This window comes from Marmota monax, unplaced genomic scaffold, assembly GCF_021218885.2.
Source record: "Marmota monax isolate L192 unplaced genomic scaffold, Marmota_monax_Labrador192_F-V1.1 WCK01_AAM20220418_F8-fsc00061, whole genome shotgun sequence".
In the NCBI taxonomy this organism is placed as follows: Eukaryota; Metazoa; Chordata; class Mammalia; order Rodentia; family Sciuridae; genus Marmota; species Marmota monax.
In genome coordinates, this window is record NW_026695230.1 from 9,199,355 (window position 1) to 9,226,667 (window position 27,313).

Consider the following 27,313-nt stretch of genomic DNA (forward strand, 5'->3'; position numbering starts at 1 on the left):
TTGGTCAAAGCAAGTCCAAGACCCATTCAGATTAAGAGAGTTGAGAAATAGAAGTCTATACTAGTGGGACAAGAAAATCATGTTGTAAAGGAATGTGTGTATTCAAGTGGGTGAATTTGTGCCCATTTCCCCTAACTGAACATTTTGTTGTGAATGTTTTCAGTTACAGCAGCTGAGTTGAAAGAACTGTAAAGCAAAATACCCATGTACCTAACATCTGTTCTATTAACATTTTCCTATACTTGCCTTATCACATATTTATCCATCTGTCATCCCTCTATCCATTAATTCATATTTTTATGCACTTAAAAGTAAGTTGCACACATGAATACTTTGTGTGCAGTATTATCAAGAGTTCAATGTTTATTTATTGTTTTGGGTTTTTTGTTGTTGTTGTTGTTGTTGTTTTGGTACTGGGGATTGAACCCAGGAATGTTTTACCACTGATATACATCCCCAGCCCTTTTTGGGGGGGGGGGGGCGGTGAGGCTACCAGGGATTGAATTCAGGGACACTCAACTACTGAGCCACATCCCCAGCCCTATTTTGTATTTTTTTATAGATAGGGTGTCACTGAGTTGCTTAGCGCCTCGCTGTTGCTGAGGGTGGCTTTGAACTCATTATCCTTCTGTCTCAGCTTCTTGAGCTGCTGGAATTACAGGGATGCACCACCATTCCTGGCTCTCTGTCCTTTTTATTTTTAATTTGAGACAGAGTTTTACTAAATTGCTTAGGGGAATAGGACTGTGCCTCTGTGCCCAGCCTTTGTCTTTCCTTTTCTCTTGATGTAAAATTTAAGTATAATGAAGCATACAAGTTTCAAGTATACATCATGACTGTTTTGCAGTCTACTGTGGAAGGTAAAAAATTGGAATAACTTTTCAACAAATATATGAAAGAATTGCAAATAGTCCAAAGACATTACGAGGATATTCCTTGAATACCTCTTTCTGTATGTCCTCATTGTTAACATTTTTTAAATACTTTTCTTAGTTGTAGATTGACACAATACCTTTATTTATTTTTATATGGTGCTGAGGATCGAACCCAGTGTGTCACATATGCTAGGAAAGTGCTCTACCACTGAGCTACAACAGCAACATTTTTTTTTCCTGTTTGTTATTAACTCAACACCTATATTTTCATTTTTTTTTAAATAAGATATTTTGTTTCTTTCATAATTTATTTTTTAGGTGGACACCATGTCTTTATTTTACGTTTATGTGGTGCCAAGGATCGAACCCAGTGCTTCGTGCATGCTAGGTGAATGCTCTACCATTGAGCTATAATCCCAGTCCCCTAAATTTTCATTTGTATTATATTAATTTGAATTTATTTTGGGTTTTTCCCTGTCTCCTTTCATCAGACTCTTCTTGAACGTGTATTATAGAGAAACATTAATGTTTGCTAGGAGGGAAAATCATGGGACATAAACAGAGGCTTTCTTGCTTTTTAGGTATCCAAAGTATATTGCAGACTAGATTAGATTAATAATAAATAGCATTTATTTAGTGCTTATGCTCGGAGTCAACATAAACATTTTAGTTGCATTATTTCATTTAATCTATATGATATATTTTTTTAAAATTCCAGTACTGGGAATTGAATCCAGACCTTCACATATGTTAGGCAAGTACTCTACCTAAGCTACATCCCCCAACCCTTTCTATTTTTTATTTTGAGATAGGTTCTCACTAAGTTATTTATGGCCTTGCCAAATTGCTGAGGCTGGCTTCAAACTTGAGATCCTCCTGCTTCAGCCTCCCAAATCACTGGCATTACAGGTGTGCACCACTGTGCCTGACTTAAGGACTTTTTTTGTGTGTATGGTGCTGGGAATTGAACTCAGGGCCTTGTGCATATGAGGCAAGCACTCTACCAACTGAACTATATCCTCAGCCCTGATTTAAGGGTTTTTAAAGGAAAAATTTTGATATTATAACTTGACTTAACTGCAGATAATCAGAACAGAAGTGTGATCAAATCTATGTGACAATTTAGTCATAACCTTTGAGTAGAATCTTTTTTTTTAATATTGTGTTTTAGTTGTAGTTGAACACAATACCTTTATTTTATTTTATTTTTTAAAATATTTTATTTTTTAGTTGTAGTTGGACATAATGCCTTTATTTTATTTATCTTTATGTGGTGCTAAGGATCGAACCCAGCGCCCCACATGTGCTAGGTGAGCGCTCTACTGCTGAGCCACAACCCTAGCCCCTGAGTAGGATCTTACAGGTTCTTATGGCCTTAACACTTTTATTATTGTAAGCTACATTACAGTGTACATTTTTAGTAAGTGTAGAATAGTGTAAATTCTTAATCAGTTTTTTTTCACATATTTTGATTAAATAATCATTCCTTATCTTACTGACTAGGTATCTAATTGGCTTTTGAGCAATTTGATAGCAAAAGGATCACAAATAGCAAAAGGATTGCACCCATTTTAGACTTGCTATTTTCGTAACAGTAAACCCTATCTGAACTCTTGAAAATATGTGACTAGCACTTAAGCCGATTCATGCCAAGAATTCTGCTAAAAGTACCACTGGTTAATGGCAGTCATGTGACAGCTGAAATGAAAACTTTTTAAGTTCATTTATTGTGCCAGCTTTCCTGTTAGGTCAGCAAATGGAATAAAGTCATGTGTGTCTAAACATCTTACTTAACCAGTAGTGTATCAGGTCTTAAGGATTCTTTCATTCAGATTTCACCCAAATGTTCATTTTATTTTATTTACTTGGTAGTGTATTTTTGTAAGTGGCCTCAAATTTTAAATCATATGGGGGTAGGTTTCAAACAAAATAAAATTTATTTGTGTTTAGAAAATCTAATTGAGTGTTATTTATTTTTATGTATAGGTCTTGCTATTTTGGAAGCTACAAGAAAAAAGTAGATAGGAGAAGGTTTGGTCTTTTTAGTGGACATGGCTCAGATATCCAGCAACAATGGATTTAAACAGTGTTCTTCACAGCTGGAACCAACAAGAACAAAAGATGTGGACAAACAAGAAGCATTACAGATGGAAGCAGAAGCTTTAGCAAAACTGCAAAAGGACAGACAAGTGACTGACAAGCAGAGAGACTTTGAGTTGTCAAGCAGTACCAGACAAAAAGCACAAGTTTTTAGTAAACAGGATTATGATCTCATGGTGTTTCCTGAATCAGATTCCCAAAAAAGAGCAGTTGATATTGATGTAGAAAAGCTCACCCAAGCCGAACTTGAAAAACTATTGTTGGATGACAGTTTTGAAAGTAGAACACCTGTATTGCCAGTTACTCCTGTTCTGAGCCCTTCATTTTCAGCACAGCTCTATCTTAGACCTAGTATTCAGAGAGGACAGTGGCCCCCTGGCTTATCTGGGCCTTCCACTTATACTTTACCTTCTATTTATCCTTCAACTTACAGTAAACAGGCTGCATTCCAGAATGGCTTCAACCCAAGAATGCCTACTTTTCCATCTTCAGAACCTATATATTTAAGGCTTCCAGGACAGTCTCCGTATTTTCCATATCCTTTGACACCTGCCACACCCTTTCATCCACAAGCAACTTTACCAATCTATCAACCAGTAGTCAGTCCTGACATGGCAAAACTATTTGACAAAATAGCTAGCACATCAGAATTTTTAAAAAATGGGAAAGCAAGGACGGATTTGGAGATAACAAATTCAAAAACTACAGTCAGCAATCTACAGGTATCTCCAAAGTCTGAGGACATCAGTAAATTTGACTGGTTAGACCTGGATCCTCTAAGTAAGCCAAAAGTGGACAATGTGGAAGTAGTAGACCATGAAGAAGACAGAAATGTTCCAAGTTTGCTAGCAAAGGATCCCTGGGATGCTGTTCTTCTTGAAGAACGATCACCAGCAAGTTGTCACCTTGAAAGAAAGGTGAATGGAAATTCCCTTTCTGGGGCAACTGTAACAAGAAGCCAGTCTTTAAATATTCGAGCAACTCAGCTTACTAAAGTCCAGGGCCAAATATCTCAGGTATAGTTTTTTCTTACTACTCAAATTTAGCAGTGAAACATAAGAGTTCATATTTGTGTGCATAATTTATTGGGAAAAAGAAATATTTTTCATTTAGAATTTTGTTTTTATTTGCTCCCAAAGATTCTTTTAATTCTTTGGTTGTGTGGCAAATAATTAAAAGTGAAGAGGCCAGTTGAAAAATCCCTTACCTTTAATGTTGTCTTTTCTAAGATTATAAATAAAGACCTAATCAGGATCTGATTGTCACCAAGAGGCATTTAAGATCTTTTTTGTCTCTGTTTCCTCATATAAGATTTCTTCTTTCTCCCCTTCTTCCCTACGCCCCACTTCCTGTCTTGCAATATTGGGGATTGAACCCAGGGGCACTCTACCACTGAGCTACATCCCCAGCCCTTTTTATTCATTTTTTAAAAAAAAATTTTTCTTAAGATGATACCTCAAAATAATATGTGTGTGTCCTGGGAATGTTTAAATCTCATCCTCACTTTATAAGTCTCATTTTCATCACTTCAGTATGCATCATCACTTGCCTAATTAAATTAGCACCTTACCTACTATTTTGGTTTTGGGAGTCAACAAACATCTAGCAGTGAAACATAAGAGTTCATATTTGTGTGCATAATTTATTGGGAAAAAGAAATATTTTTGTAGAACAAATTTTGTAGTATTTGTCTAGTCTTGAGATTGAGATGTCAGATATTTTCAGTTTTGGGGGAGGGGTAGCTGCCTAGAACTTGGAGATGTTTGGGTTCTGGAAAGTTGCAGAGTTAATATCAAAGAAAAGGAAGCCTTTGATGGTATAGGGAGCTAAGAACAGGCTCAACCCTCCCATTCATAGAAGACAGACCCCCTGATTATCCAGATAATCCAGAATGAGCATCCAGGTCATTTTGAAACAATTCTGCTCTTTATATCTCATTTCTGTATGTATGCATTCACAATTCTACAATGTATGCATTATAGCCACAATAGATGGATTAGCTTAAAGGTAATAGAAATGTTTTTAAATGGCTTTAGTTTATCTCAATGTCTATATATTTTAATTTTTAACCTTAAAATGTCATTTATCTACTAAAGGAAACATTATCCCTGGTGAGCAGAGATTACCATTCCAAATATACTGACTGCAGTTATCTTCTCCTTTTTTTATTATTATTAAATTTTTAACTGATTCATAAAAAATAAGTGTTATATATGTTTATGGGGTACCATGTAATGTTTTGATGCATGTATATATTCTGTAATGTTTAAATCAGACTAAAAACATCTTTATCACCTCATTTATCATTTATTTAATGGTGAAACATTCAAAATGCTTTCTAGTTTTTTTAAATATGCAGTAGATTATTATTATCTATGTTCACCTCAATGTGAAGTAGAACACCAGAACTTACTCTTATCTATAACTTAGTATTCATTATTAGTCTTTCTCAATTCTTTCTTCCCCCTTGTTAAGATACAGTTATTATTTTAAACAAATTGAGGTTTCTGGGTATTCAGGTTATTTCCTGCTCAAAGATCCAGGACTGGAACTCTGATCCAAAAACTTACATGCTTTTTATGTGTTGTACATATTCAAACTGAACTCCCCCACCCTGCTTTTTTTTTTCCCCAGTGATTACTGAGACAGTAGGAAATTCATAAGAATCCTATGAAGCCAGAGTAGTCCATCCCAATTTTATAGTTGAGGAAACTGGGATGCAAAGAAGCTAAGGAATTATGGTTAATATTTTGGTATAATACTGGTATTACAGTTAGTTGAATGAGCTCTTATATTTTAGGGATGTATATTTTGAAAAACTTACAAAGGTAATCATATTACTTGTAGCTTTAATAAATTGGAATGAGATGTTGGTATTTAGGTTTATAAATGAAACAAGATTGGCCATGTGTTAATAATTGTTGAAGCTGATGATAGATACATGGATGTTTATTATATTGAACTACTTTGTGTGTGTTTTTGAGAATTTCCATTATAACAAATTAGAGGTCAAGTAAAAGGCAACAGACTATTTGTAAAAAGCAACAGACTATTTGTAAAAAGCAAAGGTCTGGTATTCATATTGTTTTGGGAGTAGTACCTTGTTACAGGAGATATTCAGAGAGTCACCTTCTTAAACTTAGTTATAGGTCACAGTTTTCTGCAAAGTTTAGACCTACTCATTTCTGATTGTTGTAGGATTCTTGTGGCGTTGGGGAGAGAGTGTGGAAAGATGTCTTGTCTTTAAAAAACTTTCCCTAAGTGATTCTGATACAACCAGTCTGCTCCCTTGGTGTGGCATTTGGGACCTTTTGACAAGATGACTTAAGTGTCCTCATGCTTCAGGAGCCTATGAAATTGGGAATGTGGCAAGACTAATAATAAAGTATAAAAATAGAGTACCCTGGGAACAGTTTCATTTTAGACCCAAATCCCTAACATAGATTGCTAATGCTTTTATTGTGAAACTTCCTTTCCCTGCTGCCCTCTTGAATTTAGACTAGTCATTTCCAGTTCAACATATGTGTTCTCCACCCTTTCCTTTGGTGGGGGCGTGACACCTGTGCACATTTCCCCGCATACATTTTTTCTTGTTCATTTTTAAAAAATATTTTATTAGTTGTTGATGTACCTTTATTTATTTGTGAGAATTGAACCCCGTGCTTCACGCATGCTAGGCAAGCATTCTACCACTGAGCCCCAGAACCTCTTGTTCATTTTTATTATTTGTCATAATACCATCGTTATATTTTCTTTATTTGGGTGAAAGTATTTTACAGGAATAATGAAGGTAAGTTGTTTTCTAAAGATAAGATGTTCCCCAACAAGTTGTAGGTAATCAGATCACATGGTTGTCACAGAGAACTGCTAATTGCTCAAACTCTGGAAATTTATTACTAGGCTTCTGTGCAGGATCAGTTTTAACAGGAACATGTTCTTAGATTTTAAAGTATGAGGTAAGGATTGAAGTGGTAAGCAAATGAGTTATAAGAGAAATGAGTCAAAGCCAAGTAGGCAAAAATAACACGACTTGGTCAGCTGATCAATCAGAAATCAGAGCAAGATTACGGCAGTGTGGTACATCAACAGCTATACTAATAGCACACTATCTGAATTGAAGTAGTTTGGGCTACCTGCCCAGTTTTAAAGAAGTCTATCTGATGCATGACTGAGGTGTTATACAGTCGTTACATTACAATCAATTCTATGAAAACCCTATCTAATAATTATATTTGATTACTACATTCTAAGAGGGCTCACCAATGTGTTTCAATAAGAGAAGACTACAGTATTCGGGATCTAGAAGTTATGCAGACTTTTTGTCGAAGAAATAGTAATTGAATAAAAGTCACTTTCTTGATCTGAGTTTCTTTATTTATGAAATTGTTGGTTAGACCAGATGATTTCTGACGGCCTTTTGGGGAATAATAGTTAAATTTTGGAAAGTTGCCATGTTAAAGAGAAAGTGAATTTTTGTTTTGTTTTGTTCTGTATTTTGGACATAGGTTTTCAAGCCAATTCAGGGAGCAGAATATCTGAAAGTCACTATGTTGTTTTAAAATAGAATGAAATACAGAATACTAAAATTTTAATATATTGAGCATATTTGTGCTACATTAGATAACAATTTGTGCCATATATATTTTGGGAGCAAGAAGAGTCTGGTACTAGGGATTGAGCCTAGTACTAGGGCACTCTACCACTGAGTACATCCCCAATCCTTTATATTTTTGCTTTTGAAATAGGGGCTCACTAAATTGCTGAGGCTGGCCTTGAATTTACCATCCTCTTATCTCAGCCTCCAGAGTAGCTAGGATTACAGGCTGTGCTACTGTACCTGATTTGTGCTAGATTTTAATCAAGACAAGTGGTAGCAGATGCTGAAAGTTAAAATATGTTGTATAGTAAAGCTTAAAAATAGAGCAAATCCTATTTCTTTATATGATTTCTCCCCATGAATTAAAACATCAGTTTAGTGATTAATTTTTAAATTTGGTGTCCTAAAAAAAGTAGAACAAGGACTAATGGAGAAGAAAATTTAAGGAGGCAGGTTGGGTGGTTAAATATCTACAAAGGAATTTATGAACATCCATTTCATACAGATTACTCTCAGGTTGTAAACAGAAACATTAGAGGCATTCAATCAGAAGCTCGATATGTACCTGTTACATATGCTACAGGAAGGATTTTTGTATTAAAGAGAAGTTCTAAGCCCTTTTATTAATATTAAGATTTCATCTTGTTTGTGTATAAGAAGAAAAGTTTGGTTTGATATAGACCAAAAGGGAGAGGTAAAGGAACATTAATAATTCAGGAAGTCTGTGGCAGAATTCATTGGCATGGAACTTTTAATTTTTCACACATCATTTGTCCCTGTCCATTTACAAACTTTTCCCTGAAGTTCATACTTTGTTTGTTGGGAAATAATATTGCAATGCCTAAGGTTTTTTTTTTTTTTTTTTGATAATTACTTTATGTACTTAAATGTTCATTTCCTGTCAGAAATTTGCTTTGTGGTAAAAATTCAGAAGGGTATTTTTCTTCTCACTCAGCAAGCTTACTTCCTGTTTCCTTCTAGTGTCTTTTGTTTTGTTAATAATAATCTAAATACTTCAGTTCAAATATTTTGTGACCAACACAAGAAGGAACAATACTTAAAACTATCTTCTGGCAATTTAAGTTTAAATTAAACTTTCAGGTAATAGGTATGAATTTAGCTACTTTGATCAGTTTTTATAGGTTTTAGTAATGTATCAAATTATTTTCGTAAAAGTGCTTTTGCAAAGTTCTATGGATTTTGGCTCTTTCTAAAAGTTAATTGTATTAACAGTATAAGCATTTATATCCTCATTGGCAGAATATGTATCATTAATTTTAAAGAAGGAAAGTTAAAATATGATTTTTATTGTCTAACAGTGTATTTGAATAATTCACTGAAGTCTCTTTGGAGTTATCTTTAAAAATCCAGATAAGGATGTAACCAATTTTGTTCTAAATGGTAATTAATATACTTAATGTTTGTGGTACATTTATTGAAAATTTGGTGCTTCGTTCCATCTAATTTCTGAGTGATATGACCCAAACCTTTAAATTCTTATAGGCATGAAGCTTTCCTATACAGTACTCTTGTAACTGCTTTTTCTTTTTTATCACAGAATGTACTGATAAATATTTTGTGAGTTATTTTAAACCTTTATGACTTTCCTTGAATCCCCAAACCTACCTCTACAACCTACCACCTCATCTGTATAGATAATATAGATATAGATGTACACACACACACACACTTATTTATGTGCTTATTTTAACTGAAGTTATGTTAACTCATCCACTTCAAATTTCCCTCTTTTTTTCTGGTTTGGAGGGAAGAGATTCTTTCCATTTTTAAAAGCCTAATCCTTTTACCTTATTGCATTTGTTCCTATTTTCCCAAAGTCATTACTCTTTAAAGAGAAATTTCTACTTACTGCCTTTCTACTCTCTTGCTATCCTTCTGACCTCATCATGTTAGAGAAACTTCTTTGTGGTAACACTAATACTAATTTCCAATTCAGTGACCATCTACTTTTCTAGTGATGAATATATTCCTAGTTTTTGTCCTGTGATCTTTGACTCATTCTCCTTTGTCTAGCCTTCCAATGTAGGTATTTTCCCAAAAATTTTGTCTTGGTTATGTTTAAAAACAGATTGTCCTCCCATGGTCAGTACTTTACTTTTTTTTGTGTGTGTGTGCGCTGGGAATCGAACCCAGGGCCTTGTGCATGCAAGGCAAGCACTCTCCCAACTGAGCTATATCCCCAGCCCTGTACTTTACTTTTCAGACTCTAAAGTACTTAAATTAAAAGTTACTGATCTAGATGCTTGGAATGATATGATTCCTTGGCTGTCTATGATTAATATGCCATGATGGTTAATTTTATGTGTCAACTGGAGTAGACCATGGACATTTGGCCAGACATTACTCTGAGGATATACATGAGGGTATTTCTGGATGAGATTAATTTTTGAATTGGTATACTGAGTAGGGCAGATCCCCATTCTAATGTAGGTGAGTCCTGTCCAATCTTTTGAGGACCCAAAGAATAATTTAGAATTTTTTTCATCTGACCACCTTCAAGCTGGGACATTGTGTTTTTGTTTTGTTTCTGCCTTTGGACTCAAAACTGCACATTTGTGTCTCCTGTGTCTCTAGTTTTTTAACTACAGATCTTGAAACTTGTCAGTTCCATAATGGCATGAGTTAATTCCTTACAATCTTACAATCAAACTAAATCAATCAATCAATCAGTCAACCAACCAATCTCTCTTTCTCTCTCTTGGAGATACCAGTTCTATGCCCCCCAGTGTCATAAAGAGACTGTCCCCTGTTGATGGAACTTAGTCCCAAGTCCCATTTAACCGAGGTGTTATTCTTGCAATGTTCCTGATGAATGCTGACAGCAATTAGCAAAGTGAGAAATTTTCCTGAAGAAAATTTATAGAAACCCCAAAACTTTGTTTCTAGCTTGGAAAAGAATTTCTAGAATAGAATGTTGCTGGAATAGAATATTTTCAGATTATGACCTATATGGATTTCCAGACACAACATATTTACTAGAAAACACTCAGTATCTTCCCTTACAAACTTCTTCGTTCTTTGGTCTATGTATTGATTATGTCTCTTTCATTCCTTGACACGTTTGAGGGAATGTAGGTATTGCAAATATTAATCATTTGCAGACCTCATGTATTAGTCTGCTTTTTGCTGCTATGACTAAAAGACCCTACCAGAATACTTGTATAGAAGGAAAATTTTGTTAGGGGCCTCAGAATTTCAAAAGGTCATGGTCCATAGATAAACCCCTCCATTCCTCAGGGCTTGAGGTGAGTCAGAACATCATGGTGGAAGAGTGTGAAAGAGGGAAGCAGAGAAAAAGATTCCATTTGCCAGATACAAAATATACATCCCAGCCAGGAGTGGTGGCACATACCTATAATCTCAGTGACTCAGGAGGCTGAGGCAGAAGCCAGCCTCAGCAACTTAATGAGCCCTGAGCAACTTAGGGAGACCCTGTCTCTAAACAAAATATTTTTTTAAAGGGCTGAGAATGTGGCTCAGTTGTTAAGCATCCCTGTGTTCAATCCTTGGTACCAAAAAACAAAACAACAAAAAAATGTGTACCCACATACACATACATACATACATACATACATATATACATGTACCCCGAAGGCATACCCGAGGGACCCACCTCCTCTAGCCATACCCTACCTACAGCACCACTCAGTTAATCCCATCAGGGGATTAATTCAGTGATTGGATTAGGACTTTTGTGATTCAGTCATTTCTCCTCTAAACCTTGCATTGTCTTACATGTGAGCTTTTGGGGGACACCTCACATCCAAACCATGATACCTCACTTTTAAACATCTTGAGCTGGAGGGAGAGGACAAGATGTGTGTATAAATGCAGTAAAAAATAGAAAGCCTAGAGTGCCACATAAGAAATGTCTTCAGGATTAATGGAGTAAAAAGATGATTTTATACTTATGATTGCCCATGTGAAGTTGGTGGGTGAAGTGAGGACTTGACTTGAGGAATTAGGTATAAAATTTTCTTATTGTTCCAGAAAGAATGGAGGAAAAAAGTACCCAAAATGTTGATGCTAATATTGAGGGTGAAATAATTGGCAGTCCAGCTATTTTTTTTTTTTTAAGAAAAAGAGCTTTATTAGGAAGATGAAAATGATTGTATGTTAAAGTCCAGCTATTTTTTTTACCTTTCATGGACAGAACATTTGAGTTAACTTTCCAGATTCTTTTATTACCTTGATGAATGACTAGTTGCTTATTATAATGTATTTCTGTCATTATCAAAACTTTTAACTTAAAAGGAAGTACCAAATTCTGAAAGGCACTGCAAAAACAAATTTTTAACTTGTTCTTTTTAGTTATACATGACAATAGAATATATTTTGACATGCATACTTAGAATATAACTTCCTATTCTTGTGGTTATACATGATATGGAGTTATACGGGTTTTATTCATAAATGAACATAGGAAAGTTATGTCTGATTCATTCTACTGTCTTTCCCATTCACATCCTCCCTCACTTCCTCCCATGTCCCCCCATCCTAATCCAGTGAACTTCCACTCCTCCCTCCCCTCTTCCTATTGTGAGTCAGAATCTGCATGTCAGAACATTTGGCCTTTGATTTTGGGGGATTGGCTTATTTTACTTAGCACGATAGCCTCTGGTTCCATCCATTTACTGGCAGAGTCATAATTTCATTCTTCTTAGTGGCTGAGTAATATTCCATTTTGTATATGTATCACATTTTCTTCATCCATTTATCAATTGAATGGCACCTAGGTTGGTTCCATAGCTTAGCTGTTGTGAGTTGAACTGCTATGAACATTGATGTGGCTGTATCACTATAGTATGCTGATTTTAAATCCTTTGGGTATAAACCAAGGAGTGGGATAACTGGGTCAAATGGTGGTTCCATTCCAGGTTTTCCGAGGAATCTCCATAGTGCTTTCCAGAATGGTTGCACCAATTTGCAGTCCCACCAGCAATGTATAAGTGAACCTTTTCCCACACATCCTCACAACATTTATTGTTACACATGTATTCTTAATAATTGTCATTCTGACTGGAGTGAGAGGAAATCTTAGAGTAGTTGAGATTTGCATTTCTCTAATTGCTAGTGATGTTGAACATTTTTTCATATATTTGTTCGCTGATTCTATTTCTTCCTCTGTGAAGTGTCTGTTCAGTTCCTTAGTCCATTTATTGGTTGAGTTATTGGTTTTGGTTTTTTTTTATGTTAAGGTTTTTTTAGTTCTTTATAAATCCTTTGTATAAATTATGTTTATTGATTTCCAAATGTTGAACCAACCTGGTAGAGCAGTAATCTCCAGGATATATAAAGAACTCAAAAAACATTTTTCCCCCAGAGCAGACCCTTTTGTATTGGGTCAAAAAGGCAACTGCCCCGTGAGCATCTCTCCCCTGGGCCAGTGGTTGTTTCCCTCAGTTTTCTTCCTTTTCTCCTCATAGTAGGTGTTCTTCAACATGAAAAGACAGAAGTATAAGGTATATAAGAATAAGTATAAGGTGAGAAAGGGGGGATAGATGCCTGTGAGAGTTATTCATTCATGGAAAGTCACAGGATCTTGTCTTTTGAAACCACTGGCTTTGGAGAAATCCTCAAATAGCAATGTGGAGAGAATTAGAATTAAAGTTGTTAGGGTATGAACTGAGTAGATGATTGCAGAGATGTGGATCCACTTGCAATTTCCTTTGAAGAAGGCATATGTTGCAATGGGGAAATAAAGGCAGCTGAAACAAAAGCTTGCGAAACACTTAAACCACACTGGGGTGCTCTGCATGAGAAGGTATTTGAAATCTTTAGAATACCAAATCGGCAGGTTTCTAAACTCAGTAGAATTCTTGTAGCAGTACCACCTACAGGTCCACAGACAGAGATGGGGATGTTGGAGAGGAAGTAGAGGTCCAGCAGCAAGTCAAGGATGCACCTGACAATCCCCATACTGCAGTCAGGTGAGAAGCAGCTGAAGTCATCTTTGTCTGGACCAACTGACGTGGGAAGAAGACATTTCTTCTTTTTCTAATTAAAAAAATTTTTTTAAGTGCCCCAAGAAGTGTAAGAATCTGTCTTTGAAATATGTGATATCTGGGCAGGTGCAGTAGTGTACGCCTGTGATCTATAACTTGGGAGGGTAAAGCAGGAGGATTGCAAGTTTGAAGACAGTCTGGGCGACTTACTGAGACCCTGTATAAAAAATTAAAAAACAGCTGGGGATGTAGCTCAATGGTAAAATGTCTCTGAGTTTGATCCCCAATACTGCAAATAAATAAATTAATTAATTAAAAAAATTTTAAGGGTCGAGGAGGTAATTTATTGGTAGAGCATCCTTGGGATCAACTCCCAGTAGTACTGCCCCCACCCCCCAAAAATTGATATATTGTGAGGTAGATTGAGAGGAAAACATTTCAGACAAAGAACAGGATTCCTAGACAAGATAAGCTCCATTTGTGTTTTATTGAAACAGAATATTGTTCAGACTAACTGGAACATAGATATTGTTTGGGAAGTTGTGGGAAATGAGATTGGATTAGATTGTTGCAGACTTGGGATATCAAATCAAAAGGATTTGCTAGGAAATATCAAATCCCATTCTTTAGTAGAGTCTTATTTGCTACCATTCTTGTTTCTATAACACAATAATTGATATGTGATTGGTCATTCCAGATGCTAGTATAATAAAGAAGTAGCATTAGTTCAGACATAATCTTTCCCAGCATATTAACATTTTTGAAGCAATCGAGAGATTCAAGGGCTGGGGTTGTGGCTCAGCGGTAGAGCTCTCGATTAGCATGTGCAAGGCCCTGGGTTCAATTCTCAGCACCACATAAAAATAAATAAATAAAATAAAGGTATTGTGTTTGACTACAACTAAAAAATAAAACTTAAAGAAAGAAATTCAAGAGAAAGCTTTAACAATAGAGGAAATTGTTAAGAAAAACACTGAAAATCCCGCAGAAGTGTTCTTTTTTAGTGAAAGTGGGTGACTTCAAGAGTGATACTGAATTGCAGTATTGAACTGTCTACTGAAACAGTGGATGCAGGCAAAGAAGCTATGAAGACATTTCCCTTTGAATTATGAGCTTTTTTGTTTGTTTTTTGGTTGATTGAAGAAGTCTACATTCCTGTATTATACTTCATGTGTGTGTCTGGGAATTCAACCAAGGGGCTCCCTCATCCTAGGCAAGCGCTCTACCACTGAGATGCATCTCAGTCCTTAACTTCAAGAGATTCGGAGTTTTAGGCCTCAAAACATTGAAGACCTTAATGCTAAGTACAAATACAAGTAAGCATAACTGTGCTAGTATTTTTAGTCAGGGCTTTGGTTGCATAGTTAACACTGATTTTGAGTAGTCTGTGTTAACTCTTTTTCCCAGGAGCCATTTTATTTTCAGTTGTGATTTTTGTACAACTCCAGGTACCTCCTTCCCCCAAAATGTGCATGAGATATTCTAGCAGAAAGGGCTCTGCCACCTTTTAAAGGAATTATTGCCTAAAATTTTCAGTTTAATCAGTCTTGTGTGTTACGTATGTTGAAATCTATTACAACTCTTGAAATTTATACTTTGTGGTTTTTTCATTTCATTTTGAATTGAGAATGTTTGTATTTTAGTTTTAAAGGAAATTTCTGCCAAAATAAGTATTTTATGTAGTATATTAAAACACCTTTAAATGGATTCTCCAGTTTGGCTATTTTTGAGTGGCAAATGGATCTCTCTCAACATTGCAAACAAATTTTTACCAGACTTAACTTTTTGGAGGAATATTAGGATGTTTATATAAGTTTATTAATGTAGAAAATTCCCATTCATTTGCTTCTAAAACTCATTCTCTTGGAATTGGAGTCTAAGTTGAAAATATAGAATTCGTGGTGTATTAGTGGAGATCCAATTAGGTTTGATCTCTTCATTGTTTTAAAACAGAAGGTAGTCCTTTAATTTCATATAACTGTTAATTTGCTTAAGTGTTCATTTCAGGAACACTTTGAGAAGAAAGGTCTTTAGCATTCCGCTTTTACTAATCAATACAGTATGTTTCTACTCTTGGACAAGTTAAACCAAAGAACTTACTGAGATAGGAATCCATATTTAAAACTTTATACTGCTGCAATTTATTTTGCCTCTATAAGTTTGTGTGTGTTTTTATAAAAATGTTTGTGCTATGCTACTGTATATCTTTTAGAGATCTTTCACTTTTAAAATAAAAACACTTTTTTAATTACAGAAAGACTCAAGTGGGACCACTAGTTTGCCAACTGGAAGATCACTTCTACAAGAAATTGAAGTACAGAATGAGGAGGTGGCAGCTTTTTGTCAATCCATTACAAAGTAAGGACTTTTCTTTGTGAATTACAGATTCTTTAAGTGTTATTTAAAAAAAAAAAAACTTGAGAACCAGCTTAATGATAATAATTCTAAAATTTTAGCAATTATTTTCTTTATGTGGCTAAAATTTGAGTTTGTCAGTTAATTAACTTATTTCCACAAAGTACAGATGATGCTATATCTTTACTTGTTAGATTTCTGTTTTTTTTGTTTTTTTGCAGCACTGGGGAGTGAACCCAGAGCCTTGCATACACTAGGCAAGTACCATCTCCAGCCCCTAGATTTCTGCTTTTTATTTATTTATTTTTCTGTGTGCTGGGGATTGAACTCTTGGCCTTATACTAGGCCAGTGCTCTATGCTCTAACACAGAGCTATATTCCCAGCCCAAGGTTTGTGAATATTTAGAAGAAAAATTGAGGTTGGGGTAATTTCTTCTTTCTTCTTCCTTACCTTTTCCTCCTTCCCTCCCTTCCCCTCCCCCTTGTTAAATTGTGGTGCTAAGGATCAAACTTGAGGCCTTGTGTAGGCAAATATTCTACCATTGAACTGTACTCACAGTCCCATGAGTAGATTTCTGATACTCTCTTAACTAGCAAAACTATGGCTTACACGTAAATTTTGCTACACTTAGAAATGTCTACTTTTGTTTTAAGAGAGATTTAACTTTCCCATAAACTTTCTAGCATAAAAAATACTGTTCTATTTATTTAAGAGGTAGCATTATTTATTTATAATAGGCAAGGTTAGGGGGACAAATATATTTTCTGAAGATTAGAAAAATGCAATTCTGAGGAGGTATGGTAGTACACAGCTGTAATCTCAGCTACTGGGTAGGCTGAGGCAAGAGGATCACAAGTTCGAGGCCAGCCTGGGCAACTTAGTATGACCTGTCTCAAAATAAAGAATAAAAAGGTCTGGGGAATGTAGCTCAGTGGTAGAATGGTTGTCTAGCATGTGCGGAGCACTGGGTTCAATCCCGAGTACCACCAAAAAAAAAAGCCATTCTAAAATATTTTTTCAATCTTTTTTTGTTTGCTTGGTGATACTAGGGATTGAATCTAGGAGCAGTTTATTACTGAACTACATCCCCAACCCTTTTTATTCTTTATTTTGAGACAGAATCTTGCTAAGTTGCTAGCCTTGAACTTGTGGTTTTCCTGCCTCATCCTCATAGCTGGATTATAGTTATATGCCATTGTGCTGCACTCTCGATCATAAATCTGTCCAATATTGCATCCTTTATAGATTAGAAAAGTATCCTAACAAAGGTTTTTTTTCTTGTAGTCAATACAAAGCTAAGTCTCCTTTGCTTCTGGCTAAGTGTATTTTCTTATATCAGGGTATTTTCAGAACTTACGTTACGAGTGCTAGAAACACAGCTTGCACTAAGTTAACCAAAAAGGTAACATACTGTTTCACAATCCCCTATACAAGAAAAAGGAAAGATAGAGCAGAGTTCAATAACAGCAAGATCCAGAAATTCACATCTATAATCATCTTCCTCCCCTCTGGATCTCCTTTCCTGCTCCCTTTCCTTTTTCCTCTTTGCTCCTTTTTCTTCCTCTGCCCATTCTCAATGCAGGGTAGCTTCATTTTTTCCCATTGTAAATGGAGCTTTTGAAGATAGGGAGAATAGCTACTAAGAGCTGAAACTTGATCAATCAATTTCTCTCTCTCTCTTTCTTTTCTTTAATTCACTGCTGGCAAACCATGGATTCATACATGCTAGGCAAGCAATCCACCCATTGAGCTACATTCCCAGCTTTTAATTTTTATTGTTTTTTACTTGTTCTTTTTAGTTGTACATGATAGTAAAATCTATTTACATATGTTATATAAGCATGTAATATATCTTATTGTAGTTAGGATCCCAGTCTTGTGGATGTACACAATGTTGAGATTCACTGTGGTGTATTCATATATGTGCACAGGAGAGTCATGTCCAATTCATTCCACTGTCTCTCTTATTTTTATCCCCTCTTTCTCCCCTCCATTCTCCTTTGTTTAATCCACTGAACTTCTCTTCTTCCTCTCCCACCTTGTTGTAGGTTAGCATCCACATATTAGAGAGAGCATTCGTCCTTACTTAGGTTTGTTGGAATTGCCTTATTTCACTTAGCATGATAGTCTCTAGTTATGTCCATTTACTGGCAAAGTCATAATTTCATTCTTCTTTGTGGCTAAGTAATATTCCATTGTTTACACATTCCACAACTTCTTTATCCATTCATCTGTTGAGGGGCATCTATAGCTTAGCTATTGTGAATTGAGGTACTGTCAACATTGATGTGGCCTCATCACTGTAGTATGCTGATTTTAATTACTTGGGATTGCTGACGAGTAGGATAACTGGGTCAAGTGGTAGTTCCATTCCAAGTTTTCTGAGGAATCTCCATACTGCCTTCCAGAGTGGTTGCACCAATTTGCAGTCCTAACAGCAATGTATGAGTGTACCCTTTCCTCACATCCCTGCCAATTTTTATTGTTACTTGTGTATATATATATATTTTGGGGGGGGGGGGTGGTACTGGGGATTGAACCCAGGGGTGCTTAACCATTAATCCACCTCCAGCCTTTTTAAAGTTTTTTATTTAGAGACAGGGTCTCACTGAGTGGCTTAGGGCCTTACTAAGTTGCTGAGGCTGGCTTTGAACTTTCAATTCTCCTGCCTCAGCCTCCCAAGCCCCTGGGATTACAGGCGTGTGCCACCACACTGGGCTCAGTATAGTTTTAATTTGCATTTCTCTAATTGCTGTTTGTTGATGTTTCATATTTCTTCTTCTGTGAAGTGCCTGTTCAGTTCCTATGCCCATTTATTGATTGGGCTATTTTTTTTTTTTTCAAGCTTTTTGAGTTCTTTGTATATTCTGAAAATTAATGCCTTATCTGAGGTGTGAGTGGCAAAGATTTTCTCCTATGTTGTAGGCTCTCTCTTCACATTCTTGATTGTTTCCTTTGCTATGGAAAAGCTTTTTAGTTTGATACTATCCCATTTCTTGATTTTTGATTTTACTTCTTGCACATTAGGTGTCTTATTGAGGAATTCAGTTCTAGGCTAGCATGGTAGAGAGTTGGACCTACTTTTTCTTCTAGTAGGTGCAGGATTCCTGGTCTAATGCCTAGGTCTTTAATCCACTTTTGACTTGAGTTTTGTGCGGGATGTGAGATGGGGTTAAATTTCATTCCGCTACATATGGATTTCCAGTTTTCCCAGCACCATTTGTTGAAGAGGCTATCTTTTTCGAATATATATGTATGATACCTTTGTATCTCATACATACCCTATGTATGAGATAACTATATGTGTGTTTGTCTTTGTGTCTTCTATTCTGGATCATTGGTCTTCACTAGTGCCAAGACCATGCCGGTTTTGTTTCTATAGTTCTGTAGTGTAATTTAAGGTCTGGTACTGTGATGCTTCCTGCTTCATTTTTCTCGCTAAGGATTGCTTTGGCTATCTTGAACCTCTTATTTTTCCAAATGAATTTCATGACTTTGTTTTCTATTTCCGTGAAGAATGTCGTCGGAACCTCAATAGGAATTGCATTAAATTGGTATAGTGCTTTTGGGAGGTATGCCCATTTTGACAATATTAATTCTGCCTATCCAAGAACATGGAAGATCTTTCTATTTTCAAAGGTCTTCTTCAATTTCTTTCTTTAGTGTTCTGTAGTTTTCATTGAAGAGGTCTTTTACCTATTTTGTTAGATTGATTCCCAGATATTTTATTTTTTTGAGGCTTTTGTGAATGGGACAGTTTTCCTAATTTCTCTTTCAGCTAATTCATCACTGATGTCTAGGAACACAATTGATCTATGGGTACTAATTTTGTATCTTGCTACTTAGCTGAATTCATTTATGAATTCTAGAAGTTTTCAGCTGGAGGTTTTTGATTATTCTAAATAAAGGATCATGTCATCAACAAATAGGGAGAGTTTGAGTTCTTCTTTTCCTATTTGTATCCCTTTAATTTCTTCTTTCTAATAGCTCTGGCTAGAGTTTCAAGGCCTGTATTAAATGGAAGTGGTGAAAGAAGTCATCCTTGTTATAGTTTTTAGAGGGAATGCTTTCAATTTTTCTCCATTTAGAATGATATTGGCCTTGGGTTTAATATATATAGCTTTTCCAGTGTTGAGGTTCTGTTCCTACTATCTCTTTAAATTGCTTTAAATCAATCTGTTTAAATTTTCTATGTCCTCCAGATTCAATTTGAGTAGGTCATATGTCTCTAGAAATTTATTAATTTCTTCAGGATTTTCTAATTTATTGGATTATAGATTTTCAAAATAATTTCTGATTATCTATTTTAGTAGTGTCTATGGTGATATTTTCTTTTTCATCACGAATTTAATAATTTCAGCTTTTCCCCTTTTTCTTTTGGGTAGCTTGGCTAAGGATTTATCAGTTTTGTTTATTTTCAAAGAACCAGTGTTTTGTTGCTTTTTTTTTTTTTAATTTCAATTTCATTGATGTCAGATCTGATTTTAATTATTTCCTGTCTCCTAATGATTTTGGTGTTGATTTGTTCTTTTTTTTTTCCCCCTAAGGCCTTGAGATGTAATGTTAGATTATTTATTTGGTATCTTTTTGTTCTTTTAATGAATGAGCTCAATGGTATCAACTGTTTTCTTAGAACTTCCTTCATAGTGTCCCAAAGATTTTGATATGTTGTATCACTATTCTCATTTACTTCTATTTTTGTATTTAACCCCTGGTTTCTTCTGAATATTTATTATTCAGTACTATGTTATTTAGTCTCCAGGTGTTAGAATAGCTTCTATTTTTTTCCTTTTGTTTTTAATATATTAAAAAGCAACATAGTACAGATGGTGTGGTATTAAAAAGGATTCAAATTTTTCAGGAATGAATTTTTATAAACAATTCTGCAATGAAAGGGAAACAGCATCTTGATACATAAAAGTTTGTTTAAACAATTTGATTGAAAAATTTTAAAACCAGAAAATGTTAACATTATATCCTTTTCCAATATTCAAACAAAAAAAGAGCAACCTGTACAATCTCCTTGATAATAAAATGTGTCTTTGTATTCACATCCTGGGCACATTGAAAATGTTAAAATTTCTAAAGTCTGAGTGACAGATGCAGCACTTAAAGGCTTTATGAATTTTTCCCCCAAAGAGAGTATTTTCAGTAAAACATTTTTCCATTTTATCTGACTATGCACTGATATTTTTTGTTCTTCCTGAAAAAGGTTTATACTAACACTGTAATTTTTAATGTAAAAATATACATGTAAAGATATTTCATCTCCTGAGACCAGTCATACAACATGATTGAATGAACAAATTCTATAATTTTAGACTGAAATAGTATATGTACATTTATATGTTCAATTGGGGTAAAACTCAAAAGAGCATGTCATAGAATTTACACTTAAATTCTCTCAGTTATGCAATATGATTTATCTCCAAACTTAACCCAATAATCGTTCTCAAATAAAATGTCAATAAAATGTATCACTGAAAAGTTTTTTCTAATTTATTAACAAAATACAGATAGCCTTTGCAGACTATCAAGTTGGATGTTGTTATATACACCAAAATCTGATTTACTAACAAATTGCAATACAAAAGGATAACAGATAATTAAAATATTTGCTTTATAATACAACCATTCTATACAATTCACCCTTCCTAAACTACCTAAAATGATTAGGAATTGTGGCACTTTCTTTTGCATAAAATCCTTTCCTCTTCATAAAGCCCTGAGGTGAAAGGTTATTAGTGTAATAAAATTGAAACCACAATTCTTCTCATTTCTGTATTAAACTGTATCTCTAGGTTTTAAAAAACTTATATAAAGAAATGTGGCAACTTGTAAAGCTGCTTTATAGTTTTTCAAAATATTTCCATACCAACTTAGTCAAACAGGCCTAAAATGATCCCATGAAACAATGTCCGTTTACTAACAGTTAGTGTCAAGAGGAGCGCCATTTTCCATCTCTACAGCTGTCTCTTCTGTTATACTCATGGCTCCAGCCATCATGATTCCTATCTTCATAGAAGAAATCATCTCTGTTTCCTCTGTAATGATGATCAGATCCATGATCGGTGTAACGCTGTTCGAGGCTATAATGTCTATCTGAAAGGTAGGGATGAGAATTCTGTCTGACTTTACGCTGTGATGATGATGCATCTTAGAGCCACTGGGAGCTTGAAGACTGGTTGAAAGTATGATTATGTGACTGAACTGATGGTTAAATCCTGACTGATCCACATGTGAAGACCCAAATTTCCCACCATATGACATCTGTCTCAAAACACTGTTCATCACTGCTTGTCTCTGATAATTTTCTGGAGAAGAAAATGATCTCTGTATTACTTGTGCTGATGCTGTCACGTTATCCACAGTCCTTTCATACCTGCTAGGAGATGTAGAAGTAGGACTTGAATTTCCAACATGATGCTGGGAATATGACAAACTGACAACCTGTGAGGCATGACTACTTCCTGATCTAAATTGAATTTTGATGGGCCTTCCAAAAAGTTTGATTCCATTAAGAAGATTCATAGCATAAGGAACAGATACTTCATGTTTGAAATTCACAAATGCAAACTGCTTTGGTTTACCATCCTTATCTTTTGGAATTTTCACCTTTATTACTGGACCATCCTGGTGGAAAAGCTTGAAAAGTAGTTCCTCTGTCACTTTAGTTTCAAGGTTGCCGACAGAGAGTGTGGTCCGCCTCTGCTGCCGCTGCCCCTTCTCAACCTATTTTTTTATCTTATCATTGATTTCCAATTTCATAATGGAATTATGATCTGATAAAATACAAGGTATTTATATATATTTTTTGTATTTGTTAAAAGTTGCTTTGTGGCCTAAGATATGGTCTATTTTAGAGAAGGATGCACGTGTTGCTGAGAAGAAAGTATATTTAGTCATTTTTTGGATGAAATAGTCCATATAGGTCTGTTAAGTCTAAATTATTAATTGTATTTTGCTTCTTTATTTTTGATTTGGAAAATCTATCTGATCATGAAAGAGGCATGTTAAAGTTAGCCAATATTATTGGGCTGTGGTATATTTGATTCTTTGTTTTTGTAGTGGGGGTTGAACTCAGGGACACTCAATCACTGAGCCACATCCCCAGCCCTATTTTGTATTTTATTTAGAGACAGGGTCTCACTGAGTTGCTTAGCATCTCACTGTTGCTGGGACTGGCTTTGAACTTGTGATCCTTCTGTCTCAGCCTCCTAAGCTGCTGGATTCACAGGCATGCACCATCTGTTTTTGATATACATACATACTCCATTGTTTGGGGCATAAATAATTCCTTTTTTTTCAAATATTCAGGGAACTTTATTTTTAAACGATAAATCAAATAGACACAGCTTTCATTTACCCAAACATGCATAATCCAACCTGAATATAAAACGCACTCAATTGATAAATTACACATGAAATACAAAGGGAATGCAATTTTACATACGTGAAATGATTGCCAGCTATAGCAACTTGACAAATTAAAAATATTGTACATTAAAAAACAAAAACAAAAACCACCTTAAAGCCAAATTATCTATAGTAAACCAAGGGCAAGTTTGATACGGAATGATTTGATTCAAGCAAAGAGTAAGGCAACTGATATGAATTTAGAGCAATAACTTTCATTTTTAAAGTTACAATAAAATAGAATTAGGTAACCAAGACTTGTTTCAAAGAGGAAAACAAGTATAGGGATTGATTTACTGGGTGAGAAAGGCAGGTAAAGTTCAGCTAAAAACCTGCTGGCCCAAGGTTGGCCAATTCCTCTCCTAGGGGAGCAGTTAAGTTCCTAGATGCCCTTAACCACTCCTCCCCTTGACTCTCCTCCTTCCACGAGGGTATGTCGGGAGTCCCCTATGAGGTTCGCACTGTGTATATATTAGGTAGCAGATTTCCCTTCTGTTCCTCTTAAAACAGCTTATTTTAAAAGAGATATCCTGAGGCGATAAACAAAGCAAACATAAGCAGCCTTCTACCAATTCATTAGTACACACATGCTGCTCAGGCTTTTTGCACCAAGTTATGGCTAAGTAGAGCCAACACTTGCAGTTTTCAACAGTACTAGAAAACACAGAATCTGCCTTATCACCCTCACCCTTACTATTAATAATAAGAAAATCTGATCAGTCATGACCTATAAATCATATAAGGGAAGACTGAAGACTGATCCTTATCAGTAAACCCATTTAATTTCAAATGCCTGGAGATTCGGGCTGACTGATCCGAGCGGCCTGCCCCGCGGCTACAGACGGCGGGGCACCACGGAGAAACGACCAGCAAACAGGGAGAAACGTTGCTGCGGATTCTGTGGAATCCTTCCGGCTGAGCCCCCACTGAGCCCCGGGCTGAGTTCGGGATTTCAGACGGGGAAGGAAGCCGTACAGTTCTATCCCGCACAACGGAAACTCCACCAAGGAAACCAGCGGCCACCATCTTGGAGAGATGAAGTAACCAACGCCACTCTCTGACAGATTGCAACAATAAAACAGGTGTGTGTTACTCAGCTCAGCTCCCATACAGTGGGGAATTCGCATAAAATCTCTCCTAGGCTTTCTGGGGGAGGGATTATCAGAGCGAGCCTGCATAAAGACAAGGGGAAAACTAGAGACACCTGACCTTCAACTCCCCCTTCCATCAGCGGTGAAAACGAAACCTGTCTAGCCAGCCCTGGGGGAGGGGCTAAGCGGAAAAAATCAAAACAATAGAGTGCCCGGGTTCCCAATAGACACCCTCCACAACTAACAAACGGCAGGCCCAGAGTACAGTTTGAACTGCCAAGAGGCATCACTCAGGAGTAATCTGGTCTAGCAGGAGAAACCAGGACTAGCAAGAGAAACCAGGGGACTAGAGGCCAGGCCCTCGCGACTGGGCGGCTGGAGTCTGCCCCCCCGCCAGCGACTGATCGCCCGCCGGCTGCCTGCGCGATTGGGCGGCTGAAGACCGCCTGCCCGCCAGCGACAGCCCACCCGCTGCAGCGCAACTGGGCGGTTGCAGACCGCCCGCCTGCCGGCGACCTACCGCGCCACTGGGTGGCCAGAGATCGCCCGACCACCGGCAACTGATCACCCGCCCGCTGCCTGCGCGATTGGGCGGCTGGAGACACCTGCCCGCCGGTGACCGACCCCGCGACTGGACAGCTAGAGATCGCCTGCCCACCAGCGAAGCCCACCCGCTGCCTGTGCGACTGGGCGGCTGGAGACCGCCCGCCCGCCAGTGACCGGGAGCTGAAACCAACCGGAGACAGTCCAGTCCCACCCCCCCATTCGGACACCCCCGGCAAGGAGCCTGGGGCCAGTCATAGCAGAGAGGTGACGTCACTGGAGCTCGGCCGTCGGAATTCCTTCCCAGTGGAATCCACTTTAGCAGGCATAGTCTACCAACACAAAGGAGAGACAACAGAGATATACAAAACCAAAACAAATCTATAGAAGAGAGCAGAATCACAGCAATCAAATAGAGCTGGAAAGTAACGTGAACGTCATGAAAAAACAAGGGAAAAAAGGAGTACGAACAATGCAGGACAACTTAATTCTATAGGAGGACCTAGAAGCATCAGAAACAGGGATAGGGAAAGAACTCAAGGCATACCTAACTCAGATGGAAAGGAATATTAGAGAAGACATGAGGCAGCAAGTCCAAGCAATGAAAGTATATTTTGAAAATGAATTAAACAAACAAATTCAAATGGCAAAGAATGAGCTTTACCAGGAGATAGAGATCTTTAAAAAAAATCAAACAGTAATCCTAGAAATGCAAGAAACTATAAACCAAATTAAAAACTCAAACGAGAATATTACAAATAGACTAGATCAAGTAGAAGTCAGAACATCAGATAATGAAGACAAAGTTTATCAACTTGAAAATAATATAGTCAACACAGAAAAGATGCTTAAATCCCATGAGCAATCTATTCAAGAGATATGGGATGTCATAAAAAAAAACAAATTTGAGAGTCATCGGGATAGAAGAAGGCATAGAGATTCAAGCCAAAGGAATGGACAACATATTAAATGAAATAATTCTAGAAAACTTCCCAGAGATGAAAGATGGAATGGACTACCAAATCCTGGAAGCCTACACTACCCCAAACATTCAAAACCGTAATAGACCAACCCCAAGACATATAATTATGAAAATAGCCAACATACAGAACAAGGAGAGAATATTAAAAGCTATGAGAGAAAGGAGGCAGATTACATTCAGGGATAAACCAATTAGGTTAACAACTGATTTTTCATCACAGACTTTGAAAGCGAGAAGATCCTGGAACAATGTATTTCAAATGCTGAAAAATAATGGATTCCAACCAAGAATACTGTATCCAGCAAAATTAAGCTTCAGATTTGACAATGAAATTAAAATCTTTCACGATAAACAAAAGCTAAAAGAATTCGCAGCCAGAAAGCCAGCACTGCAAAGCATTTTGACCAAAATACTACAAGAAGAGGAATTGAAAAATAGTGCCCAAAACTAACAGCGGGAGGTATCTCAGTAAAGGGGGAGGAAAATAACCAAAAAGTAAAAACTAGCCAAACTAAAATAAATAAATAAATAACATGACTGGAAGTACAAATCATATTTCAATTGTAACCTTAAATGTTAATGGCCTAAACTCACCAATCAAGAGACATAGGCTAGTAACCTGGATCAAAAAAAACAAATCCAGCAATATGCTGCCTTCAGGAGACTCATATGATAGGAAAAGACATACACAGGCTGAAGGTAAAAGGTTGGGAAAAATCATACCACTCACCTGGCCCTCTGAAGCAAGCAGGAGTGGCCATACTCATATCGAATAAAATCAACGTCAAACCTAAGTTAATCAAAAGAGATAAAGAAGGACACTATATACTGTTAAAAGGAACCATCCACCAACAAGACATAACAATTATCAATTTATATGCACCAAACAATGTAGCTGCAACGTTCATGAAACAAACTCTCCTCAAGTTCAAGAGTCAAATAGACTACAACACAATAATTATGGGTGACTTCAACACACCGCTCTCGCCATTAGACAGATCCTCTACACAAAAGCTGAATAAAGAAACTATAGAACTCAACAGCACAATCAATAACCTAGACTTATATAGAATATATCAACCATCATCAAGTGGATACACGTTCTTCTCAGCAGCACACAGATCCTACTCAAAGATAGACCATATATTATGCCATAGGGCAACTCTTAGTAAATATAAAGGCGTGGAGATAATACCATGCACCATATCTGATCATAATGGAATGAAACTGGAAATCAATGATAAAAGAAGGAAGGAAAAATCCTACATCACATGGAAAATGAACAATATGCTACTGAATGATCAATGGGTTACAGAAGACATAAAGGAGGAGATAAAAAAATTCTTAGAGACAAATGACAATACAGACACAACATACTGGAATCTAT

General features: G+C 36.4%; 1 protein-coding gene and 1 pseudogene across 3 annotated transcripts in view; one reads left to right on the forward strand and one right to left on the reverse strand.

Annotated features, from left to right (window-relative positions):
* Window positions 1-27,313, forward strand: part of Pik3c2a (phosphatidylinositol-4-phosphate 3-kinase catalytic subunit type 2 alpha) — a 121,093-nt gene that overhangs the window by 20,977 nt on the left and 72,803 nt on the right. For all 3 annotated transcript variants that reach the window (XM_046438120.2, XM_046438122.2, XM_046438121.2), the window contains 2 exons: window positions 2,862-3,991; window positions 15,793-15,896. In XM_046438120.2, the coding sequence (XP_046294076.1) occupies window positions 2,927-3,991; window positions 15,793-15,896 (1,169 nt within the window). In that variant the 5' untranslated portion in view covers window positions 2,862-2,926. The remainder of the gene's footprint in view (window positions 1-2,861; window positions 3,992-15,792; window positions 15,897-27,313) is intronic.
* Window positions 21,833-22,537, reverse strand: LOC124088365 (RNA-binding protein 7-like; annotated as a pseudogene).